Here is a 26,191-nt window from a genome sequence, read left to right as displayed (position 1 = left end):
CCCCCAAACATTATATATATTTTTTTAGCAGAGGCTCTAGAGAATAAAACGGCGATTGTTGCAATATTTTATGTCACACGGTATTTGCGCAGTGGTGTTTTAAACGCAACTTTTTGGGAAAAGGGACACTTTCATGAATAAAAAAAAAAAAAACAGTAAAATTAGCCCAATTTTTTTGCGAAATGTGAAAGATAATGTTACGCCGAGTAAATAGATACCAAACATGTCACACTTTATAATTGCGCGCACTTGTAGATTGACGACAAAGTACGGTACCTAAAAATCTCAATAGGCGTCGCTTTAAAATTTTTTTACGGTTACCAGGTTAGCGTTACAGAGGAGGTCTACTGCTAGAATTATTGCTCTCGCTCTGACGATCGCGGCGATACCTCACATGTGTGATTTGAACACCGTTTACATACGCGGGCGCGACTTCCGTATGCGTTTTCTTTGCTTCGCGAGCTCGCGGGGACGGCGGGCGCTTTGAAAAATTTTTTTTAATTTTTTTATTTATTTTATTTATTTTTAAATGACTAAATTGTTTAAAAAAAAAAAAATAAATATTTGATCACTTTTATTGCTGTCACAAGGAATGTAAACATCCCTTGTGACAGTAATAGGTAGTGACAGGTACTCTTTATGGAGGGATCGGGGGTCTAAAAGACCCCCCACCCCTCCTTTACACTTCAATGTATTCAGATCGCCGAAAACGGTGATTCTGAATACCGGATATTTTTTTAAAACCGGTGCCATTGGCAGCCGAGTAAACGGGAAGTGACGTCATGACGTCGCTTCCGTGTTTACGATGAGGAGACTGGAACGAAGCCGATTACGGCTTCGTTCCAGTTCCTCCCCAGCAGCCAGAGCCGACGGATCTCTAATCGGTGCTCCCGATCGAGCGGGAGCACCGGTAACAGCGGCGAGAGGCGGCGGGAGGGGGGGACGTCCCCTCCCGCTCCTCCGGCATAACAGCCGAGCGGCTTTCAGCCGCATCGGTTGTTATGCCTGGATAGCCAATCGCCTGCTGTAAAAAACGGTACCGGGATGATGCCTGCAGGTGCGGGCATCATCCCGGTATAACCCCCGGAAGCCGAGTACGCAGATGTGCGTACGCTCGGCGGGAAAGGGTTAAACATGAAGGCTATTGATTATGGATTCTGTGCTGGAGTCATCTGTTCTAATTAGTACTGTACCCCATCTTCCAGGTGCACTCCTATACAGTCACCCCAACTCCTCATCCCTCAGTACACAAGCATGGACCAATGTTGTCACCATCAGGAAACCCTTCCTGAGAAATGCCATGAAGCTAACAATGATTTGCTTATAAACCAACCAGCTATTCCCAATCATGGGGTTCCAACAGAGGTTACTGGGGTCCCTTCAGCTATGGCTGATTGACCTTTTATCTGATAGTGTTCGCATAGTTCTGGGGCGAAACACCACTTTGCAGCACAGCATTCAAACATAGGGTTGAAAGAAAAAAAATATAAACTGATTTCTACAGATTTGAGGTGGATGTGGAATCTCCTAGCTGTGCCTTGGTATTCTGTCTGAGGGGAGACTTCCCCACTGTCAGAATACACTGATTTATTTTTATGGACTGATATCAATGTATGCAGCATTTACATATTTATTATACATTCACATCAGTTTCTGCCCCAAGGAGCTTACAATCTAAGGTCCCTAGCTCACGTTCATACATACTAGAGCTAATTTAGACAGGATCCAGTTAACCTAGTAGCATGTCTTTGGAGTGTGGGAGGAAACCGGAGTACCCGGAGGAAACCCACACAGGCACAGGGAGAACATGCAACTCCATGCAGGTAGTGTTGTGGTTGACTGATCACTGCCACTGGTTATAACTGGCTTTGCTGAGCGAGCAGCAAAAATCCAACAGGGTGATTGTACAGAAGTTAATCTGCAAATTGACTTCTGTACAGCCAGCCTGTCAATGCATGGATTGAAATTCAGTCGATCCCTTCTGAACTAGCTAAATTTTGATCCATGTATGGCCAGCTTAACTACATCCCGCCGGCCTATAGAAGAATGACAGCCGGGCGGGGGATCATTTATCCTGACTGGGCGTCATATGACATCCCGCAGTAAAAGCCTCTCAAGCAAATCCCCGAGGGCACGCAGCGCAGTGATCGATATTGGTAAAGAGCCTATGACATAGGCTGTTTACCATGTGATCAGCTGTGTCCAATCACAGCTGGTCACATCGTAACCAGGAAGTGCCGTTTATCAGCTTTTCTTCTATTTGCGTTGACAAAGCGTGGGGGAGGGCGGATCAGTGGCTCTCCTGACAAGGAGGGTCTGCGCTGATAATTAGCGCATCGATTATCAGTGCAGACCCATCAAGGATGCCCACCAGTGCCCACCAGGGATGCCAACCCATGCCCACCAGTAATTAGTGCCCATTGGTGATGCCAATCAGTGCCCATCTGTAATTCATGTCAGTGCCTCCTGATCAGTGCTGCCTGTCGGTGCCGTCCATCAGTGCCCATCATTGCCAATGAGTACCAACCATCAGTGCTGCCTATCAGTGCCCATCAATGCTGCATATTAGTGCCTCATCATCAGTGCCACCTCATTAGTGCAGCCTCATCAGTGCCCGCCAGTGAAGGAGAAAACGTATCTATTTACAAAATTGTATAAAAGAAACGAAGAACCACTTTTTTTTCTCAAAATTTTCTGTCTTTTTTTTATTTGCTTAGCAAGAAATAAAAAATCCAGCGGTGATTAAATTCCATCGAAAAAAGCTCTATTTGTGGGAAAACAATGATAAAAGTTTCACACGGGTACAGTGTTGCATGACCACGCAATTGTCATTCAAAATGCGACAGCTCTGAAAATTGCCATGGGCAGGAAGGGGGTGAAAGTGCCCAGTATTGAAGTGGTTAAGGAAGAGGGATTTTTTTCGTACTGACTCACTATGAATTACTTTCACTAAAGGGTTCCCTGAGAAGTGAAGTTTATTTGGGTAAATCTGTGAATATTGGATACAATCTGTATAGATTGGTGTAAACCTGGGGTGAGAAGGTAGAGCAAGCCTGGTGTAGACAGTGCTGCAGACATACAATAAGGATACCAATGAGGTGATACAAGAAATGTATTCAATCAATAAATAACAATTGTTGATCTGGGATACTTTAGTAAAATGTTGCTACTGTAACTTCTTTCCAAGGCTGATGACACAGGGACTAGTCACTGCTTTAGTTTTCTCATCCCAGCACTCTGGGCTCTTCTGTCCTGGCAGCAGAAAATCAGCATAAAAAACGAGGCGAAAGCCTTTGTAAACGCATTTTGGTGCATCAAACGCTTGGTCGTTCATTCATTTCTTCAGCCAGAATATTCATTTATCGAAACGAATGAATGGTCAAGCGTTAAACACGCCAAGGGTTTAACGTGTGTTTAGGCATGTTTAGGTACATTTAAATGTTTTTTTGTTTTGTTTTTTATGCTCAAAATCTCCTCTCCTGGACGTGACTTTGGTGGGTTTTTCTTTTGCTTCTAAACTCCTATGTGCATGGACACATAGGGGTGGATTTATTAAAGGCAAATACACTGTGCATGTTGCTCCAGAGCTTAGTAAATGAGTTAAAGCTTCACTTTGCAAAGAATATCCAATCACGTGCAAGGAAAACTGCATTTATGCTTGCATGTGATTGGATGCTGGATATCAGAAAAGATTCTGCTCATTTACTAAGCTGTGAAGCAACTGCATTTTGCAAAGTACACAGTCTTTTTGCCTTTAGTAAATCAACCCCATAGGCTAACATGGAGGGGTGTTTTTTTTCTTTCTTTTTTTTTTTTTTAATCAGTTCATTCTTTATTATAATGTTTTTATACAAAATAAAAAAAAGGAGGGGTGTTTAGAGCAAGAAGAAAAACAAAAAAGCTCAAAGCCCTATAAAGCAAGCGTTTTTGAGCTGCAACATAAATGAGCCCTTACAGCGATTTGCAGCTAATGATTTAGGGGCCGGTTCACACCAGACGCAGTCCAGTGCGTTTTTGTCTCTGCATCAAAAACACAGTAGTAGGTTATCTGGGTTCCAAAGACAGAGTTCACATCAATGTAGTCAAAAAAACTAGCACATGCTGCATTTTTCTGCACTGAATTGTAATGGAACGTGGCATCAGAAAAAAAAAAACTTTGGAAAAAAAGAAAAAAACAAGAGGGGAAAAAAACGCACTGAAACACATTGAAAACGCATAAAAAAAAAAAGTGTATACAGAATTGAGTGAGTTTTTGTGACGCAAACTGTAAGCAAAAACTCATCCAGAAAACATCCACATTCCGTTTTTAGGCTGGATTCACACCTATGCATTTTTAGTGCTTTTTGCATTTTGCAGATTTGCACTACAGAACGTGTTCCATAGGAAACAATGATAAATGGACTGTAGTGCAAATCTGCAAAATGCAAAAAGCACGAAAACCGCATAGGTGTGAATCCAGCCCTATAGTGTGAATCAGCCTTTCATTGTGCCCAGGTTCACATTGAATTGATTTGGCAACTTGCATGCCAAATTGGTGACTATTGCCAGCAATGGCACCGCCAAAATCAGTGCGCAATCAGTTCCTGTACTACTTTTGGCGACTCTGGGAGTGATTTGTATAGACGTCTATGCAGAAACCCGCACAGATGTCTGTCAAATCGCCCTAGGAAGTCGGACTGCATCGTCGGGTTGAAATCATGCGAGAACTGGCATGATTTCTAACCCGCAGCAATGTGAACCTAGGCTGTGAGAGTCCTAGGTAATGGTGCTGGGGCACTGGGTTATATTCTACAACAAATCGCTCACTTTCTGGGCTCATTCACACCAGATGCAGTCCAGTACGTCTTTATTCTGCATCAAAAATGCATGAACAATATTTAACATGGATTCCATGTCGACTAGGGCCATTGGAATCCATATTAAACATTGTTCATGCATTTTTGATACAGAATAAAGACGCACTGTACTGCATCTGGTGTGAATGAGCCCAGAAAAGAAGCGACTTGTTGTACGCTTCAGTGCAATCAACAAAAGTAGAACATTCTGCATGTAACACATCTGGAGCGCAGCAAAATGCATTAAAAAAAAAAAATGCACGGCAATTAATATGTTCTCAATTGAGAGGAAGAAAAAAAAGAGAGACGGGGGAATGTACCAAAACGCATCGGACACAGAAATTGTGATGTGAAGCGGCCCTCTGTGATTTCAGCGACATTTAACAGACAATGTTGCTAGTGATTTTGCTGGCAACAGGAGACGCTGCTGGACCTGAATCGCTGAGTGACAAAATACTGTACAATGGAAGTGTCTGCGATCCCATGGAAAATCGCTATGGATTTGTCTGTAAAGTATGGTGATGGCTGGTGGTAAGGGTGATGAGGAAATGGCCTTGGTGTCACCAGCCTAGGATGTCCTCTGGATCCTCTGTATGGGGACAATGAATGAACACTAATAGGACTGGAGGGTGACAGTTTCCTTTTCTTATGGATCGGGAGATCAGATCGCAGGCGATGATTGATTCCAGCACTGATAGTCCCGGGGGACATCCTGGGTGCTGCAACATGATGAGAAGAGGAGGATGGGGAGAAGAGGAGGATGGGGGGCACATGCTGTGATATGTGTCACATCTCCATCCTACAGACATCGCTATATGTCTATTAGATTGTAAGCTCTTCTGAGCTGTGCACTCAATCCTCTTGTATTTTATTGTATTGTCTCGTTTTATATTGTAAAGCGCTGTGTAAACTGTTGGCGCTATATAAATCCTGAATAATAATGTGTGGGATCGGCCATCGATCACATCCCCCGATGTGTCCCCTGCACTTTCTCCGCTCTAACTCACATCCCTCGCTCTCCCAGCCTGTCTGGCAATGACGGGCCAGTCCAGGTAAACGGGGCGTGCCTACCTAACCCCGCCTCACCACCCCGCCCACTCCTGCCTATGATTGGCCCGCGGTGGGTTGAGTGACAGAGGGGAGCAGGACGGGGGCATGAAGGAGCCTGGAAGCCCCGCCCCCTTGGCAATGTCTTGCAGCCGCACTAAAACTTGAAGCATTGATTCCGCTGGGATATAGAGGAGGAGAGGAGAGAAGCACCGTACACACACACAGACCTCCACCTCCGCCATGGCCGGGATTACTCTACATTGCCTCCTCTACTCTCTGATCTTTGGGATCTGTTCGGCAGTCACAGGATCTAGGATCTATCCGGCCAGTGAAGGTAAGCCTGGGATTATCATTGGATCGGACCGGCGGGGGGGTCTGCCCGCTATGTCACATGGACCGATCTGGATGTATTTGGGAGATCCTCCATGGAGGGGACACCGGAGGAATGCACTGGATGTGGACCGACCCGAGTTGGATGGGAGTCCTATGGGGCTGATCGGGATCGCTGGACGATGGATCTGTGTGTGTGTGATCCCATCGTACGGAGAGGAGACAAATGTCCGGACAACTTCTTCCCATCGGTGCTCATTATTATCGGGAGACTCCATCCCACCCGCCACACAATGATCACTGCCAGATGTCTATACACATCGTCTGTATACTGCTCCGTCCTATATACTCCACAAGGCACATCGTCTGTATATTACTATATACTCCTCCAGGCACATCATCTGTATACTGCTCCTATATACTCCACCAGGCACATCGTCTGTATACTATATACTCCACCAGGCACATCGTCTGTATACTGCTCCTATATACTCCACCAGGCACATCGTCTGTATACTATATACTCCTCCAGGCACATCATCTGTATACTGCTCCTATATACTCCACCAGGCACATCGTCTGTATACTACTCCTTTATACTCCACCAGGCACATCGTCTGTATACTGCTCCTATATACTCCACCAGGCACATCGTCTGTATACTATATACTCCTCCAGGCACATCATCTGTATACTGCTCCTATATACTCCACCAGGCACATCGTCTGTATACTACTCCTTTATACTCCACCAGGCACATCGTCTGTATACTGCTCCTATATACTCCTCCAGGCACATCATCTATATACTGTTCCTATATACTACTATATACTCCTCCAGGCACATCGTCTGTATACTACTCCTATATACTCTTCCAGGCACATCATCTGTATACTGCGCCTATTTACTCCCATATACTCCTCCAAGCACATCCTCTGTATACTGCTCCTATATACTCCTCCAGGCACATCGTCTGTGTACTACTCCTATATACTCTGATACACAGGATGGGACGACTCCATATATCTCTAGATATTCATTTACAGACAGATGTGTATATTCCTATGTGCTCCAAGACAGATGTATATATCTCCAATATAGATGGGACTGCCCCCTTTCATATATTCCTATAGAAATAAAACGTGTGCCCCCTGTATATTCTTAGATATCCCTTTCTACTTTTATTATACTCCTATACAGATGGGATTGTATATTCCTATATACTCCAGTGAATGTTATATACTCCTATCCAGATAGGGCTTGTGTTCCTTACATATTCCTAGACAGATGTAACTTGTGCTCCCTCTATAATCACATTCATTAATTCCTATATATTTGTTACTGATTCCTATTTATTCCAATATATTCCTATACAGAAGAGACTCCTGCCCCTGGTATATTCCTATACAGATCTAACTTGTCTTCCCTCTATAATTCTATACATTAGAAAGATCTGACTGGTGCCCCTTGTATATTCCCATAAAGATGTGACCGATGCCCCTTGTCTATTCCCATAAAGATATGACCGATGCCCCTTGTATATTCCCATAAAGATGCGACCGATGCCCCTTGTCTATTCCCATAAAGATATGACCGATGCCCCTTGTATATTCCCATAAAGATATGACCGATGCCCCTTGTCTATTCCCATAAAGATGTGACCGATGCCCCTTGTCTATTCCCATAAAGATATGACCGATGCCCCTTGTCTATTCCCATAAAGATATGACCGATGCCCCTTGTATATTCCCATAAAGATGTGACCGATGCCCCTTGTATATTCCCATAAAGATGTGACTGGTGCCCCTTGTATATTCCCATAAAGATGTGACTGGTGCCCCTTGTATATTCCCATAAAGATGTGACTGGTGCCCCTTGTATATTCCCATAAAGATGTGACTGGTGCCCCTTGTATATTCCCATAAAGATTTGGCTGATGCCCCTTGTATATTCCCATAAAGATTTGGCTGATGCCCCTTGTATATATTCCCATAAAGATTTGACTGGTGCCCCTTGTATATTCCCATAAAGATGTGACTGGTGCCCCTTGTATATTCCCATAAAGATTTGGCTGATGCCCCTTGTATATATTCCCATAAAGATTTGACTGGTGCCCCTTGTATATTCCCATAAAGATGTAACTGATGCTCCTTCTATATTCCCATAAAGATGTGACTGATGCTCCTTGTATATTCCTATAAAGATGTGACTGATGTCTCATGTAGATTCCTATATATTCATGTACAGATCAGACTTCTGCCCCCTATATACCCCTATACAGATGTGACTGATTCCTCCTGTATATTCCTATGCAGATGTGACTGGTGCCCCCTATATTCTCCTATACAGATGTAACTGAATCCCCTGTATATTCCTGTGATTTCCACAGAATTTTCCTATTTATTCCTATATACTCCTATACAGATGTGACTGATTCCCCTGTATATGCCTATTTATTCCTATATACTCCTATACAGATGTGACTGATTCCCCTGTATATTCCTATTTATTCCTATATACTCCTATACAGATGTGACTGAATCCCCTGTATATTCCTATTTATTCCTATATACTCCTATACAGATGTGACTGATTCCCCTGTATATTCCTATTTATTCCTATATACTCCTATACAGATGTGACTGAATCCCCTGTATATTCCTGTGATTTCCCCAGAATTTTCCTATTTATTCCAATATACTCCTATACAGATGTGACTGGTGCCCCCTGTACACTCTTATACATTCCAGTGCAGATGTGAATGCAGGGTAACCTAACACACTAATACTTTTCATATATATGGCGTGTTCAGTTCTCCATAGACCCCCGCAGAGTTTGTGCTCAATCCCCAATCAGGACTCAGAAAAAAAAATCCCTTTTATATAAAAATGTTACTGAAGCAGAGGTGACCAGAACCGCCTTCACATTATCAGCCCCTATGTAGACTTCCTGCAGATCTGAAAGAATACAGACCTTTGAAGGTCTGCTAACTGAGGCTAGAGAGGATGTTTCTTCTTGCTTAATAGTTTCTGGTCCGTGGAGGCATTCTGTCATTTCCACCATGGGGGCCTATGATGGGTTCAATGAGTGCTAATATCGTCCCCTACCATGTCTCTGGTCCTGTGTGTCTCCATAGCTGCATGTCCAGGGTTTGCTTGAAGCCCAGATTTGGGATGTTTGAGCTTTAAATGGTGGATGCTCTTGTAAGAAGTACTTGTCAAGGTTTCTATGTATGTATGTGTGTATGTATGTATGTATGTATCTATGTATCTATCTATCTATCTATCTATCTATCTATCTATCTATCTATCTATCTATCTATCTATCTATCTATCTATCTAGCCATCTATCTATCTACTATTTGCCTATCTACTATTTGTCTATCCATCCATCACGGTGTCACCATATTTTTTGCCCCCCCCTTTTATCACTCCATCCACTTACATTTCATGTATTATACATATGGCTGCATTGCCTTGGATCTCTCTATCTACATACCAGTGTGTGTGTGTAACGGATACAATCAGTGTAGCGTCTTCATGCCCGGGCATCATTGGTTTCATACGTGTTCTTCACATCTGCCTGCTAAACTTGCCTGCCATAAAGTTGCAGTACAATGTCTGCCTTCTCTCGTACACAAGGGGTTCTGTGCCTTTGAATGCTGATCACGTTTGCATTCCCCTCTCCCCTTATTCCCCTCTTTTTGTATAAATTGAGCCCCATTGTTCTCTTTGTAGCTCCAATCTACCTTATAAGAATCTAGATGGATGTAGATTGCGGCACACCAGAATGGAGATGGGGAAATGAAAAGAAATATAAGATGGGTACAGTTTTGTACAAATGGTTGAAAAAAAAAAAATATTACCGATCGAATGCAGAAAAATGCCCAAATCCAAACTAGCCATTGTGTCATCATAAAATGAAAAAAATAAAATTCCATAAACTCAAAAAAATGTGTGTGTATATATATATATATATATATATATATATATATATATATATATATATATATATTGTGCAGGGCTTTAACAGGTTTTATAGCAGCGTAGAGCTGCAACTGTAGAAATGATCGATGGATTGTTGATACCCTCTAAATTTTGCCATATGGTCTACGGTAACTGAATTCTTCTGCAACATTCCTGTGTTAAACATATTGATTAAAGCTAAGGAACTAGTTAAAAGCCCCTGACATTGGGGCTAGTCTGACTCCCGTCTGTCGGCACATTATTACAATGCTACACGGTGAATAACCGGTACCATTATCAGTATGATGAATAATAAATCTGAGACTATTTAATACATTAGCAGAAGAGAATGACAAGTACCCTTTGTCTACAAAGCACATCAATTATGTAAAAGAAGGGAAAAATATATATACCGGTATATATAAATATGATTTTATATATATATATATATATATATATATATATATATAAAATTGAAAAAATATCTGAGCCAAATCATAGAAGTGTGCAGAGTTCTGTGTAGCATTCCCAGATGGATCTCAATCTTAGACTATTGTGCTCCATTTCCCGTCCATGTCACTCACGGTATACCTGTTCTTTTCTTTCAGTTACCCTCTTGGATTCCAGGTCTGTGCAAGGAGAGCTTGGCTGGATAGCCAGTCCTGTAGAAGGAGGGGTAAGTCCTCGATTTGGTACAATTAAGAGACTCTAATGGGATGATTGGCTCTCTATACCGATTTCAGAAAGGCTCATTTTTGGTTGATTGTGCAGAGAGGCTTATTACTTCTGCGGCCCACCATATCAATTACCTTTTGTGCGCCCTGAAACCTAATATTTTAGGGGGATAACCATTACGGGATTGACTGACAACCTAAAGTGAAACAAAAATGTAAATTGTTTTCTTTTTAGTAAAAAAAATAAGATAAAAGTGAATAGCTGCCTAAACTAGGTAATAGAATACCATTGTGAGCCTATGAGAATTTTTTACTATTTGTCCTTTATAATATGAGACTCCTTGTGGGCCATCAAGGCAAGGAGGGGTGATGTGCTGCAACCTGTGGCAACCAAGCGGCTTACCTGCTTTGCGCCACGCTGCTGATTTTTTGAAGTATACCGATACTAAAACACAATACATGTATATTGTGTAGCTGTAAATTTGACATTTACTCGGCACGCTTTTTACAGCTTTTGTTGGTTTTATTCTGTTTCTCAAGCATTTCGCTGTGGTTTGTTGTTAAAAATACCTTAGTTAGCTATTTAACCTATGTATTGGTGAGCAGAACAAAGTTTAATAATGGTAAGTATACTGTGGAAATGCCATGGTATTTGAAGAGCTTTTATCCCTGCTCTTCTCTAAAGCAAAGCATGCAGAATGCACAGTCTGCTAACAATGGCCATTCCAGGGCACTCACATATATTTTACACAAGGCCCGGAAGATGCCATTGCATGCAGCAGTGGCATCATTGTTAGACTTACCGTCTGCCCTCCCTGCCATTTTTTGCCTGTTTATGGTAGAAGATGCCATTCAGGGATCCTATAGGTCTGAATAGCATTGCAGTTCTACTTTTTGTTTAATCTAGAACACATAATTGTCAAAGAACGAATTGCTTAACAGAGAAGATCCTTCAACTCAGGACTTACATTGTCCTCCACAGTAAGGAATACATTACCTGAGGCAGGCAAGGATGCATGAAAGGCTCAGTCACGTGACTCCAGGTCTAGGAATAAATGACCTGAAAATAAGAACAAAAATATCCAGTTTGTGGAGTTTTTATATTTTAAGTACCGTACATCTTCAGATGTTGTAGTGGTTTTAGCAGTACATCTTGAGATGTTCTAACAGAAGTTCATGATTTCATGATGGCTGACTGGCACCTGGAGGCGTAAATGGCTGACATTTACCTCAGACTCGTCAGTGTGCATCGCAGTTCTCCGGCCTGTAGAACTTATTCAGAAACAGCCTGTCCTATTCCCACACTGTGCAATACAAAGGGACAATCGCTCATTCTGTGTGCCAAGGGCAAGAAGGATAGTGGGAACCGTGCAACAATGTAATTTGGGTTGACCTTGAGGAACATAATACATGTTTCTCATTGCAGACAGCGTGAGCTGTATAATGGTTTAATTGGCCCACATAAATTACGTTTTTTTTTTTAATAGCAGCACGAAGGAAAAAATGCTTTACCTCATAGTGTCCAGTGAGACATAAACGTTTGTCCTAATGGACACGTGTTCTTTGACTGCACTTTTGCATCAAACCTGATTTATATGTCTTGGGAATAGGGCATCATAATATATACGCCTATGCCTTTTTTTTTTTTTTCTTGTTCAGACAATTTATATTTCAATTTTGTGTTTGCTTTATTCGAGTCATTATGCAAACCTATTTATTTAGAATTTTCCTTTAAACGCTGTTTGTGACACATACTGTTTACATATTCACCATCCCGCAGCATAAGAATTTATTGCTCTTTCAATCCGCTGGGTTTATTTCTATAGAGACATATAAGTTTGACATTGACTTATAGGTTGACATAATATGAATTTCTTGCATTACTGGTAATATTGAGAGTGTCAGGGCTGCAGTAATGTTTAAGTGACGCTGATTTCAGTTGCCACTTTCCTGTCTCCCTACGGACGCGACAGTTTTCTCCAAGCCCAGCAGACGCATGCATGCTATTTTTATACTGCTGGTGAAAAATTTAATAGTACATGGACAGTCAGGGATCCTCGGTAGATTGCATTTTCCTTTTACAGTTACTTGTTTGATCTGCATTGTATTTTAGTAGATCTAAATAAAGGACATTTTTATTAGTAAGTGCACAGTTTACATATTTGTAGCACAGAGCAAATCCAGCTGTGATGGCCCTTAGATTTGGTGGTCGTGGGCTCATTCGCATACTTTAAGCTTTTGAGGATGTGACCTTATTAGGATCACACAGATTGGTTGATATGAACAGCGAAGGTGCTTATAGCTTTGTTGACTGCCTCTGGTAAATGTCATATATCCTCTGTGACCAACAGGGGGCAGTAGTAAAGGATTCAGTTGCTAGCTAAACTGGCATCTGCCTATGCGTCTGCTATTATGTTAGGAAATTGTAGCTGGATTTTGTATATATATATTTTTTTTTACTGTGGCATTACTTTATATGAAGGCACTTGTCTGATGTTGCTCAGTTGTGCTCCATTTACCTCTGCAGCTAAGCTTAAAATTGCTAGTATAGTCTTTTCCTAAAGTATATATTTTACCTTCTTTAATATACAAAGGACAATGCACTTGTTCAGACAGCTGTAATTTATAACAAGCAATCAGAAAAAAATCTTTCACTTTATCTGCTTTAAGCAAACGCCTGTCTTCTATAGGTTAGCGGACATTACACATCGACACTGATCTATGTAGTGCCTATATGTCACAATAGGAAATTTCTTTTATTGCTTAGTTGTGCCAATAAAGATTTGAAAACGAAATAATTTTTTTTTTGTTTTATTACAGTGGGAAGAAGTGAGCATCATGGATGAGAAAAACACTCCTATACGAACCTATCAGGTCTGTAACGTAATGGAGTCAAGCCAGAACAACTGGTTACGGACTGACTGGATCCCCCGAAGTGGGGCACAGAGGGTGTATGTTGAAATCAAGTTCACCCTAAGGGACTGTAATAGCTTGCCTGGTGTGATGGGAACTTGCAAGGAGACATTTAATCTTTACTATTACGAGTCAAACAGCGATAAGGAACGCTTTATCCGCGAAACTCAATTTGTCAAAATTGACACTATAGCTGCTGATGAAAGCTTCACCCAGGTGGACATTGGAGACCGGATAATGAAGCTCAACACGGAGGTCAGGGATGTAGGTCCACTCAGCAAGAAAGGTTTCTACTTGGCCTTTCAGGATGTGGGAGCATGTATCGCCCTTGTGTCTGTCCGTGTTTTCTACAAGAAGTGTCCGTTAACTGTTCGGAACCTGGCCCAGTTTCCTGACACCATTACAGGTTCTGACACCTCCTCGCTGGTAGAAGTCAGAGGATCTTGTGTCAATAACTCTGAGGAGAAAGATGTGCCTAAAATGTACTGTGGAGCTGATGGCGAGTGGCTGGTACCTATTGGGAACTGCCTGTGTAATGCCGGATATGAAGAGCGCAATGGGGGGTGTCAAGGTAAGAGCCTAAACTGTATGTTTCCATCTGGTGTATAATAGTGTAATTGAATGTGCCATAAGATGAATGGAAACAAGCCATTAATTAGCAGATCTCTTGGGAGGGCTGTTGACAGAAGGGTTGCACACACAAGGCCAAGAGGTCCAGGTGGCAGGGCTGGCACAAGACATAACTTGAACAAATGGCATGGCAGAAGGCAGGGAAGACATATTCAGAGACTGGCTCTGCACAGATGATGGTGAATCCACCATGCTCACATCTGATAAGGATGAAACCTGCCATGGAAGGATCTAGGACCCATGTATTTCTTGCTGTTTCCTGTTCTAGTTGCTTTTATGTGCTTTTGAAAAGTAGTATGGTTTCTAGTAGTCTGCTCGACCTTTAATAGGAAATATTTGAATAGAATGTAGAAATAAGTTAAAAGTTTATGGGATTTTTTTATTAATTCAGAGACCTGAAACCTTTGCTTAGAACACCTACTTACTAACCTACTGCATCAAACATGTTTTTTTTAATGCTGAATGCAGTAGTACATTCCAAATATTATTTTACATGAAGTATGCTACACTTGACGGTGGTGGAATGATAATGCCTGAATATTCTAGAATTACAGAAATTTGACCTTCGAAAATATATGAGCTTGAAATTGTTAAATGTTTACTTAAATCTTGAGTAAAAAAACTATTTTCTCTACTGACGTGGTCTTCGGAGAAATGGGAGATACTAAGAAGAAGAGTAATTCATAGTGACTATGGTTTGGCCTTTAAGTGCACATATGTGTCATTGTGTATATGTGTGCCGAGCACAGTAGCAGCCTGTGTGTGATACACCTGAAAAGGCCCTTGTCTTCAGTTCACAGCAATATGTATCTTGGCTCCAGGGCAGGTCTGTACTGGAGTCTAGACACTTGCATAAGGCCTTGTTTTATGGCTTCTAGCGTTGGACCTAAGAGCAGGGCAATCCATTTCCTATTCCCTTTTCTTTGTAGTGAATTAGGTTGCATTGTTTTTGGCACAGTGGCTGGCAGCTCGCTCTACTGGTTGCAGTTCTTGGAGAGGCCTAACCTTGGCATGTGTTGTTAGGATGGTCCAACTATATTTGTTGAGTAAAAAATAAATAAAAATGACACTGGAAAAAATAAATCCTTCTTTTGGCCAAGCTACTGACTGTTAAGGAGAATGGAGCTTTCTAAGAAGCAACAGGTTGTCTGTGATCTGTTTAACTGAAAGGACGGTGCAGGCTCTTATAGGCTTTGGCACTCCTTTGTGGCCCAAAGGACCATAATCCCAGCACAGGTCTTTCATCACATTACTTCGGGTTCAGCTCTTCTGTGTAGAATTTATGGCACCAGCCTTAAATTGATCCAGGCTGCAAAGCCTTTGTCAGATGGTGTCCTGTGGCAGGAGATAATTAGTAGTCACACAAACGTGCCTATGAAAAAGGCCAATTAAACATATCTAACTATGATAGGGTGGATATATATATATATATATATATATATATATATATATATAAATATAGTGTGTTTGTATAAATGGACATTTTATATGTTGATGTACATCATGTGTTGTATATTAAGTAGGCTGACATTGATGTTGATTGAATAGACTGGCATTGATGTTGCGCATTCCACCTTCACAACTTTTTTTGTTTTGTATGCTTTGTTGCATCCTCTTATGGGCTCAGCATCTGGCATACTGACCACCATTAGGCCGCCTGTACACCATTGCTGACCTAGCTTATATGCTCCTTCATGTCAGGTTTCTATGGTGGTTATTGAATTATCTTCATTCATGGAGTCCTTTGGGATCACCCTCTTCAGTGGCCATTTTGGACCCGGATCTTATATAGATAAGAGCTTTGGGTGTGGATTTGAGGAAAATTAATTGCCCCTTTGAGAGGAAAAGAAAGATGCACCAGCCTGGAGGTTGCGACCCCTGCCAGCAGGTTATTCCCTGATTGTCCTTAGGAGGTTGGAACCTAGCAGACTGAAGACAAGAGGGAGGTCCTGAGGTCACTCAATCCCTCATCTATCTTCTTTTTGTCATTCTCCAGTCACAGGCCATGATTGATTAAGATCTTCAGTTTGACAAAGACCTGCTGAGTGTCAGTGGATGAGGGTCAGGAGCAGGGAATCTCCAACCTGAAGGCTTTTTTAACTCCATTGGCACAGGATAGTCAGCAATACATTGATTTGAGGTCACACATCGTTTTCCATAGTGACGGCTATATAATTGGAAAGATAATCATCAAGTTTGATGTAATTATCCTTATAAATAGTAATCATTTAAATGTCCTACACACACCTACATAAAATACATACACAACAAGCAGTTATGTTAATGAGAAACATCTGTGAAATATATCCTTATATTTAGAAGTTGGGCTTGGCATTACTTTTGGAGGCTGGTAATACAATCTGCAACTCAGGTTACTAAAAGTGTTTTGAGAATGTATAAATGTATATTTTAGTCATGGTAAAGGTAATTGCTAACTTATTCAGACATATTTTGTTTCAAATTAAAATATGTATGTTATAAGATACATACTCCATGTGTGCAATAGGGATCCTCCAGATGTTGCTAGAGGTACTTTGAGCAATTTCTGCCTCTCAGATAACATACCATTGACCACCAATGTATGAAGCCACTGTGGTTGTCCATTGAGCACCAATGTATGAGGACACTGTGGTTGTCCATTGAGCACCAATGTATGAGGACACTGTGGTTGTCCATTGAGCACCAATGTATGAGGACACTGTGGTTGTCCATTGAGCACCAATGTATGAGGACACTGTGGTTGTCCATTGACCACCAATCTGAGGGAACAGTCCAATATTTATGGTCTGCATCTCTTTTCTGGTCAGTATTATTTATTTCAGTACTCTTAAGTGCACCACATTCCTTATTATTTTACGTATTCCTATATTCACAACTTGCAGGTTACATTAAAGTCCCTTGTGGATATAATAATTAGCGGGAGTTCCCTGGAACCTAAAAGTCATTTGAAGGGTTCCTCCATGTTAAAAAAAGCCCGGTCGAGGGAATCTTAGCACCTTTCTCAGTTTGTGAGTTGTATTGCCCTCAGTTTTATGTAAAAAAGAGCAGCAGGCGAATAATATTCAGATGTGCAAACAATAATTTACGTAACTATTTGATCACCTCATGAATATTCAAGAGTCTTATCTCCCCACTCTCAATGCTGCCTGGAAACCATGTTTGCTTGCTAGGAAGTATCTCCTCCTGTTTTTGACTCTCTCTCTCATGAATGGAGATTGTCAGCTGTCTCTGGAGCATCTCCTATTCTTCTGTTGCATTGCTCATTTACATATTTCTATATGATTCCTTGTACATTCATTATACAGATTTCCCCCTCCCACTTCTGCACATCTGAACGTTTACTTTTCTGAAAGCAGATGAGAATAACTCAGGAGCAGGACCTGTCTTCTGTAGTTTCTGAAGGCCTATCTGATGTAAATGTATTATTTCCTTCTTATCTGCCTTACGTTTAAAACCGAGGAACCCTCTCTGCATTTTGCTTCTCACTCCCACCCACCTCCTGTGACTTTCTTTTTTTCGGAAGGGTTGGGGGGGGGGTCTTACATTGGACTGTACCGAGTGTGCTTGCTTTATATTTCTTTTTACAGATCTGCATGACTTTTGTCAAGGGATTTTCTGCTGCAAGGAAGGAGGATTGTGGGGGTTTGCATTTATTCACTTTTTAATAAGAGGCTATCCGCAGGATAAACAGTAATTAGGACGCCAAACAGACTCGCTGAGGCGATCTAACTTTTTTATTCCAATCAGCGTGAAGTCCTGGCTCACGTTTTCAGAACCGTTCATTGGTGGAAGCACAGGCATATTTATAATGGTCTTGGCACAACTGGTTGCCCCACTTTGAGGTGAGAGCTTTGGATGACATTCTACATCTTCATGATGATGTGATCACTCTTTCTCGGCTTACATCATTTCTCATGTGCTTTAATGGTGATATACTTGCCTGGTTTACCTTCCCTATACAGCATACGTTTTATGATGTCAGAAAGACTGACCTATTATGTAAAGATCCCTTTCTTCCCACAGAAGTACAGTCAGTCAATGCTTGTCCCCTTATGCTTCATTTCTGCAGTATGTATGCTTTTTGAAACCGTTTAGCATGCCCAAATAAGCCTTAGGGCTTATTTACACTTACTTCAACATGTGGCATTGGACATGCTTTTTTAAAGCACTCTAAATGCCAATCAAAGTACCTGTCACTAAATAAAATGGTTACCTTACAGTCCTGTTCATGCTTTTGTGTTTCCTTTGGTTTAAAACTTATACTCTGTTTCGCTTTCTTAATGCTTCAAAGGGTCTCCAAAGCCTCCATAGAAGTCTAAGCCCTTGTACACACGGTCGGATAATCTGTCGGAATGCGTCTTATCGGACCGTGTCGTCAGATAATCCGACTGTGTGTGGTATGCATCGGACTGATTCCGTCCGACCCAATTTTCCAACATGTTGGAAATATTTCCCGACCAACTGGGTCGGTCGGACGTAATCCGATCATGTGTAGAGAATTTTGATCGGACCAAGTGCCACGCATGCTCAGATCAAATTCCTACATCAAAGCTATTGGCTACTAGCCTGAATCTAGTCCCATCGTAACGAAATTACGTCATCACGTTCTGAAAGATCGGATTTTTTCGACAACTTAGTCCGACCGTGTGTGTAGGCAACAGTTTCGGACACAATCCGTCAGACTAAATCTGACGGACAAAATCCGACGGATTTGGTTGTGGAAATCTCCGACCGTGTGTACAGGGGCTATAACAAAGCACGTCTACAGCACCTGAAGCATTTAAGGGGCTTTTATTCAGCTTTAGCTTTGCTTTGTGTTTGAGGTATTGCATGTATAAGATATCCCATGATGCACCGGGAAACCAGCAAGTGAACCAGAAAGATGTCATCAGCAGTCATTTCTGGTTCATGTGTATATATTCTAGAAGTGTGTGGTGCAGACGTCACATCTGGTGTGCAGCATGGAGTAACAGAAAGAGGGGCAGACTGGAGGAAAGCAGCGATCAGACAGCACACATGGTTTGCAACATGGGAACGCAATAGCAGAAGGTGAGCAGGGATCGGATAGAGAGAGGACTGAGTGGCAGAGGATCAGCAGAGCTGGGGGACCTAAACAGGAGAAACTAGTAGATGTCACTTGGTGAGCAGGGTGGGAGTAAAATAACGGGAGGTGAGCGGGGCCAGGAGAGAGAGAGGAGGATCAGCTAAGCAGAGGATCAGCAGAGCTGGGTGTTACTAGGGAGTGGAGGATTAGCAGAGCTGAGGAGGGGGATCTGCAAAGCTGGGGGTACTAATGAGCAGGGGATCTGCTGAATGAACAAGGGTAAAAATTAAAAGGGGATCTGCTGAATGAGGGTTCTAGGGGTCCCCTTTAAAACAAATAGAAAATCAACACACAGGGCATTTTCCAAGCTTCCAAAAAAAAAAAGCATCACAGAAGCATGAAACACATTAAAAAGTTTATTGAAACAGTAGGCATTTCAATGTGTGTAAAAAGTCAAAGCAAGTGCAAATGTGCCCTCAAGCTGTTTGGGGGCTACCAAACCCTAGCAGCTGGTATGTATTGCTTGGACTCGTAGTTTCTGCACACCTCCAATGCTGCAAGGTTGCAGTTGACTCACCTTTATCAATAAAGATGTATTTGGTTGGATGCTTGCAGGAAAACTATCCTACTTTTTTTTTTTAAGCTTTAAATTGAAAACGTATGATTTGGTATCTAATTCTGTCACACAAGGTCTGAATGAGCAGGCACATAATCCTGATTTTTGCTAAGCATCTGAGTCCATTTTGTTCCTTTAGCGACCCTCATTTTGAAATCTGTGGAAATATCCGAATTTTCATGCTATGAAGATCTGATTACTTTCCACGGTCAGGGCATTGCGCTAAAGGCTGGGTGGTGCTGCTGGCTTAATGAATTTTCCAACATATTATTAGTCCAGGTAAAAAATGTAGAGAAGTCTAGCTCTCCGGGGACAGTAAAGGCTGAATTATATTACCAGCTTTCAGCAATTTTTGCTTTTGTGGCTGCTTTAGAAGGGATTTTCCAGTGTCCCACAGGCACCCTCTGGGCTAATCCACCCCTCCCCATACAATTTGTTTCCCGTTCAGGTTTACTCTATGTCTGAGAAGCAATGGGAAAAAAAAAAAGAAAACAGACTTCATCAACTATTGAAACTTCGTCTCCTTTTCGAAGTGTGCCAGCAATGGACCAAAACGAGCAGGACCATTGCAAATAAATTAGCATGTCAATGCTTCCCTTGAATCAATACTCTTTCTGTTTTTCCTGTGCCTCCTATTTTTTTAATCACCCCCATCTGCTTTCTTTTTTTTTTTTTTTTTTTTGGCGTTCCCTTTTCTCTGCTGTGCCACCTTCACCCTCGCCCCAGATTTCTGGAACTGGATACTGGAAGAAATGTGTCCAGATGATCTGTCTGTGCTTGGAAAAGAGGATGTCATTTTTATTTAAATTCAACAAGCTTCCTAAGAACCAGAAACCTAGAGAGCAATCAAATAGAACGTGTGGAATAAATATTGTTTCTCTTTTCAGTACAGATATCAAAAGGGAGACCTGCTTGGCAAGGAAAGGGTTGCTTTATAATTTATGTATCGGGGATTGGGTATTGGCCGTATGGGCCTAATTAGGTAGTGTAGAGGTTAACAGACTAGTGTTAACAAAAGCAACCATAGTCCTTGCTGTTGGTTGCAGTGATTTACATGCATGGTTGAAAATCTTTGGATGGATGGCTTTGAAAAAGTAGCAGCATTTGAGTTGGTGTTCAAAACGAGTGAATATAATAAGAATAGTCATTTGTCAGTTCCATTATACTCAATGAGAGAGTTTCTCCTCGGTATTTCCAGCCTAAAGCAAAGGCTAGTTTTCGGAAGGCTTAGGTCCATTATTTTTTTAAGGCAGCCACAGATGTTAGACTATCACTGCCAGTTGCAAACCATTTTCGTCTGTTAAAGTGGTTGTAAACCCTTAGGCCCCTTTCACACAGCCGGACCGATTGGGTCCACCTGTCGGTGTTTTAGGCGGACCTGGTCGGACCCTCCATTGCCCTCAATGGAGCGGTTGATGTCAACAGACGTGTCCACTGACATCCAGTGTCATGCAATCCTATCCACTAAAAACAGACGGATGGGGTATTGGATCGGACCGGATGAAAGCCAGATAGAAATGGACAGGCTGTTCATTTCCATCTGAACGCTCCATAGAGAACAGTGGGTTGTGTCCATGTCTGCTCTGCATAAGTGGAGTGGATATGGACCTTTCATCCGTCTGCTCAGTGAGGATCAGTGGACAGATTTCCCAGCTGAACAGGCAAATCCTCCCACATGAATTGCACCTGTTTATCTGCAGTCTTCTCTTCCCTACAGCTGTCCAAAGTTCAGAATTTGTCTGAGCTGCCAGAAAAAAAAGGGACAGAGACCTGGAGTTACACTCTGCAGAGCTCATTGAGGAGAGCTCTGACATCTGATTGGAGGGGAGGGGAGGGACACTCCCCCCCCCTACTCGCAGCTCACAGAAACATAGCTGAGCTGTCACCATTTTTCTCTTGGTGTCAGGAAAAGGTGTCAAAAGTGATTAGCTGCCGATAGCAGAGGAACAAAGCAGCAGATAGAAATGACACTTAGGGGTTGATTTACTAAAGGCAAATCCACTCTGCACTACAAGTGCACTGCAAGTACACTTGAATGTGCACTTGGAAGTTCAGTCGCTGTAGATCGCAGTAGATCTGAGGGAAGCTCTGAAATGAGGGGAAGCTCTGCTTATTTTATCATCCAATCATGTGTAAGCAAAAAAATGCTGTTTTTTATTTTCCTTGCATGTCCTCCTCGGATCTACAGCGACTTCACTTCCAAGTGCACTTGCAGTGCAAAGTGGATTTGCCTTTAGTAAATAACCCCCATAGTGTTCTTATTGAGACAAGTATACACTTATAGAGGGTTATGCCTTATTCATATTTCATGCCTGAGGTTTACATCCACTTAAGGCTGGGTTCACACTGCTGCGGGGGGAGATCCGGATGTGATTCGCACCACAAATCACATCCGATCTCCGTAGCGATGCGAGTTCAGCCATACAGATAGTATGGCTGAATTCGCATCGCTCCCGCAGCAAACTCGCACGGGACCCTTTTTTTGGTCCGCAACAGAATCGGATCGCATGGGGGTTCACACCATGCGATCCGATTCCTGTGCGAGTCGGCAGATCGCACTGCGATATGCGGACGGATCTGGGGGTGTCATTAACATAACATTGACACCCCCAGCCGTCCGCATAGGGCAGTGTGAACTGCCGGCGGGAGTAATGCAATGCGGGAAAACGCCGCGGATTCGCGGCGTTCCTGCATCGCAGCGGTGTGAACCCAGCCTTAAGGTGACAGTCGCTAAGGCTAACTTCATACAATAGCAAATACCCCAGGCTTGGCATTCTGTAGATGGAAAATATTTTGACTTAAGGCAGGGTTGGACAAAATTATTATGGAATTTAGGAACCAGTCTGTCCAATCCCAGAAGCCAGTGGGATTTTTTGTAAGAGCCAGCTCCATTGACAACTAGAGAACCTTAAAAATTAGGCACCAGCTGAAATTTTTCTGAGTTGTCCAGCTCTGAGTTACACCCCTTTCACACCAGGGCGTTTTGCAGGCGCTATAGCATTAGAAATAGCGCCTGCAATCCGCCCTAAAGAAGCTGCACCATTGTGTGTAGTGTGACAGCCCCGAGGGCTTTCACACTACAGCGGTGCGCTGGCAGGACGTCAGAAAATTCCTGCCAGCAGCTTCTTTGGAGCGGTGAAGGAGCGGTGTCTTTACCGCTCCTCCACCGCTGTTCCCCATTGAAATCAATGGGGCATCGCTGTAATGCCGCCGGGAAAACGCCGCTATTGCGGCGTATTGCCGGCGGTTTTAACCCTTTCGCGGCCACTAGCGGGGGGTAAAAGCGCCCCGCTAGCGGCCGAAATGCGCCACAAATCCGGCGATAAAACGCCGCTAAAAATAGCGGCGTTTTACCGCCGACGCAAAGGGCGGTGTGGTGTGAAAGGGGTCTTAGGCTATGAAGGAACTGCAGCAGATTGATAGACTTCTTGCTGCTAACTCTGCTCCCTGTACTGCCAGTATGATCATTGTCAGCACATGCGCACTGCAGCAGATCTAGATTGGCAGCTAGCGCTGGCCCTCTTTTTCCCAGAATGCCACTGATTGCCTCTCTGAAAATGCTAGTTTTCTTGGTGTTTTGTTGCTTCTAAATCAATAGCTTCTACGCCATAACCTAGGCTTGCAAATTGGAACATCTGAAGTCAATATCTGCAAGGTTTAGAGCAGTGATCATCAACCCTGTCCTCAGGACTCACTAATAGGCCAGGTTTGCAAGATAAGTGAAATACATGACAGGTGATATCATTTGCTGCTCAGTGATTGCAGTATTCTAGTCTGTATCTCCCCAAGGTAATACATAAACCCTGGCCTGTTAGTGGGCCCTGAGGACAGGGTTGATGACCACTGTTTTAGAGCAGTAATTCTCAACCAGGGTTCCTCCAGAGGTTGCTAGGGGTTCCTTCAGCATTGGGCCATTTCTGCCTCTCAGATAAGTTCCACTGACATCATTGATCTTTTTATCTATCTGTAAGGAGGTAATTCTTCCCAATGACTATCACACTAATGTATCATGAGTTGTAGATTTCTAATTTTTAGCAGGGGTTCCCCGAGACTGGAGAACGATTTCAAGGGTTCCTCTGTGTTGAAAAGGTTGAGAAAGGCTGGTTTAGAGGGTCAACGTGACATCCTGACAAGCAGCATTTTCAGAAGGAGAGGTCAGCCATGGCAGTTTTCTCTAGTGGCAGAGTGACAGGTTCTCTTCAAATATATATTTGAAAGAACACATAAATTCATTGATTGGTATTAGGTATCTACCTAGAATTTAGCTTTAAGGGGACCAGGGGACGCTACTCAGGGCACATACCTACACGCTCCTGAGATACAGGCATGCATGTCTACACACATCTGTCAAAGCACAAAAGGGTAAATTGTATTGACATTCAGTTGAACTTTCATGTGTATGCCTCCCTGTGGATCTAATGCTCAGATGATCATATGGAGCAAAAATTGTATTTCACTATCCAATCAATATCTGCATCTGAATATTCCTCTTCAAAGCCAGACATATACAGTACACCTTACAGATTTGGAGATACTTTTTTGTATGATCAGATAATGATTGCCTCCCAATGCTTTATTCCTGCAGATTTCTAAAAGAAAGATGTTGTTTTTATGCTGGCTTGTTGAGTAGCACGGTGGTTTGGGAGCTTACTGAGCCCAAATTTGGCAGAACAACATTCAGTCCACGACCTAATGATTGTATTCCTTGGGCGATCAGCAGGTTGTGGCCGGACAAATTAGGCATTTTGTTTATCGTTGAACAGCATGTGAGGTGTCCGGTGATTCAGAGCCTGGAATCCTGGGTGGAGGGTGTAACAGGCTGAGAAGGGTGGCTCCATGCTGCACCACCTTTGACGCTGGGCTGAGCTCTTTATGTTTTGTAGAAGAACCTTGCCTTGTTCTTATACTGCACGTTAAGTACATAGTTTGTGTTGTAGAAACATAGAAAACTACTTCCTTCCTCTGTATTTGTGTTGCTCTTCCTATTACTGCTAGTTGGCTCACTGCTGATAAGAATTCCTTGCTATTTTTCACCTCTCAACCCCTCCAGGGAGAACTCACAATCCATTACATGTTTGTCCCTTGGCCAAACGGAGTATGGGAACGACAACAGAAGTCTTACAATCGCTGGCCATAATAATAATAAAAAAAAAAATAAATAAATAAAAATAAAAGACACAATAAACTGTATGCTAAACTTTTCGACACTGCGTTCCGTAATATTCCTTTAAATTTCGTACCTGGGGGGTATCTACAGTATGCCTGTGAAGGGGCGCATGTTTCCTGTGCTTAAAACTGTCCCTGCACAAAGTGTCATTTCTGCAGGAAAAAAAGTCATATAAAATCACTGGCAGCTATAATGATTTGTCAGCTCCCTGTAATACAGAGAAGTCATTGATAAAAAAAAATAAAAAAATTAAAAAAAAAGCGTGGGGTTCACCCCAAATTCAATTACCAGGTCCTTCAGGTCTGGTATGGATATTAAGGGGAACCCCGCGTCAAAAAAAAACAAAATGACGTGGGGTTCCCCCTAAATATCCATACCAGACCCTTCAGGTCTGGTATGGATTTTAAGGGGAACTCCACACCAAAAAAAAAAAAAAAAATGGCGTGGGGGTTCCCCTAAAAATCCATACCAGACCCTTTATCCAAGCACGCAACCTGGCAGGCTGCAGGAAAAGAGGGGGGACGAGAGAGCCCCCCCCCATCTTGAACCATACCAGGCCACATGCCCTCAACATTGGGAGGATGCTTTGGGGTCTGTGACCCCTCAAAGCACCATGTCCCCATGTTCATGGGGACAAGGGCCTCATCCCCACAACCCTGGCCGGTGGTTGTGGGGGTCTGCGGGCGGGGGGCTTATCAGAATCTGGAAGCCCCCTTTCACAAGGGGACCCCCAGATCCCGCCCCCACCTTTTGAAATGGTAAGGGGGTACAAAAGTACCCCTACCATTTCACAAAGAAAGTGTAAAAATGTTAAAAAAGACAAACACACTTTTGAAAAAGTCCTTTATTAAAAATTTAAAAATTAAAAAAAGATTCCAGCGGTGGTAATCCACTCTTGCTATCCAGTGATGGATGATCATCTCTTTGGGGTCCAGCGATGGCTGATCTGATCCAGAGACAGGTGATC

At 42.5% G+C, this 26,191-nt stretch overlaps 1 protein-coding gene across 2 annotated transcripts in view; it reads left to right on the top strand.

Annotated features, from left to right (window-relative positions):
• Nucleotides 1-6,048: 6,048 nt before the first annotated feature.
• Nucleotides 6,049-26,191, top strand: part of EPHA4 (EPH receptor A4) — a 94,382-nt gene continuing 74,239 nt past the window's right edge. For both annotated transcript variants that reach the window (XM_077488290.1, XM_077488289.1), the window contains exons 1-3: nt 6,049-6,219; nt 10,789-10,856; nt 13,675-14,338. In XM_077488290.1, the coding sequence (XP_077344416.1) occupies nt 6,126-6,219; nt 10,789-10,856; nt 13,675-14,338 (826 nt within the window). In that variant the 5' untranslated portion in view covers nt 6,049-6,125. The remainder of the gene's footprint in view (nt 6,220-10,788; nt 10,857-13,674; nt 14,339-26,191) is intronic.

The sequence above is a fragment of the Lithobates pipiens genome, unplaced genomic scaffold, assembly GCF_037356315.1.
Source record: "Lithobates pipiens isolate NorthernLeopardFrog02 unplaced genomic scaffold, aLitPip1_a1.2 Scaffold_18, whole genome shotgun sequence".
In the NCBI taxonomy this organism is placed as follows: Eukaryota; Metazoa; Chordata; class Amphibia; order Anura; family Ranidae; genus Lithobates; species Lithobates pipiens.
Note: the sequence above shows the minus strand (reverse complement) of the source record. Positions and strands in the feature narration are given on the sequence as shown.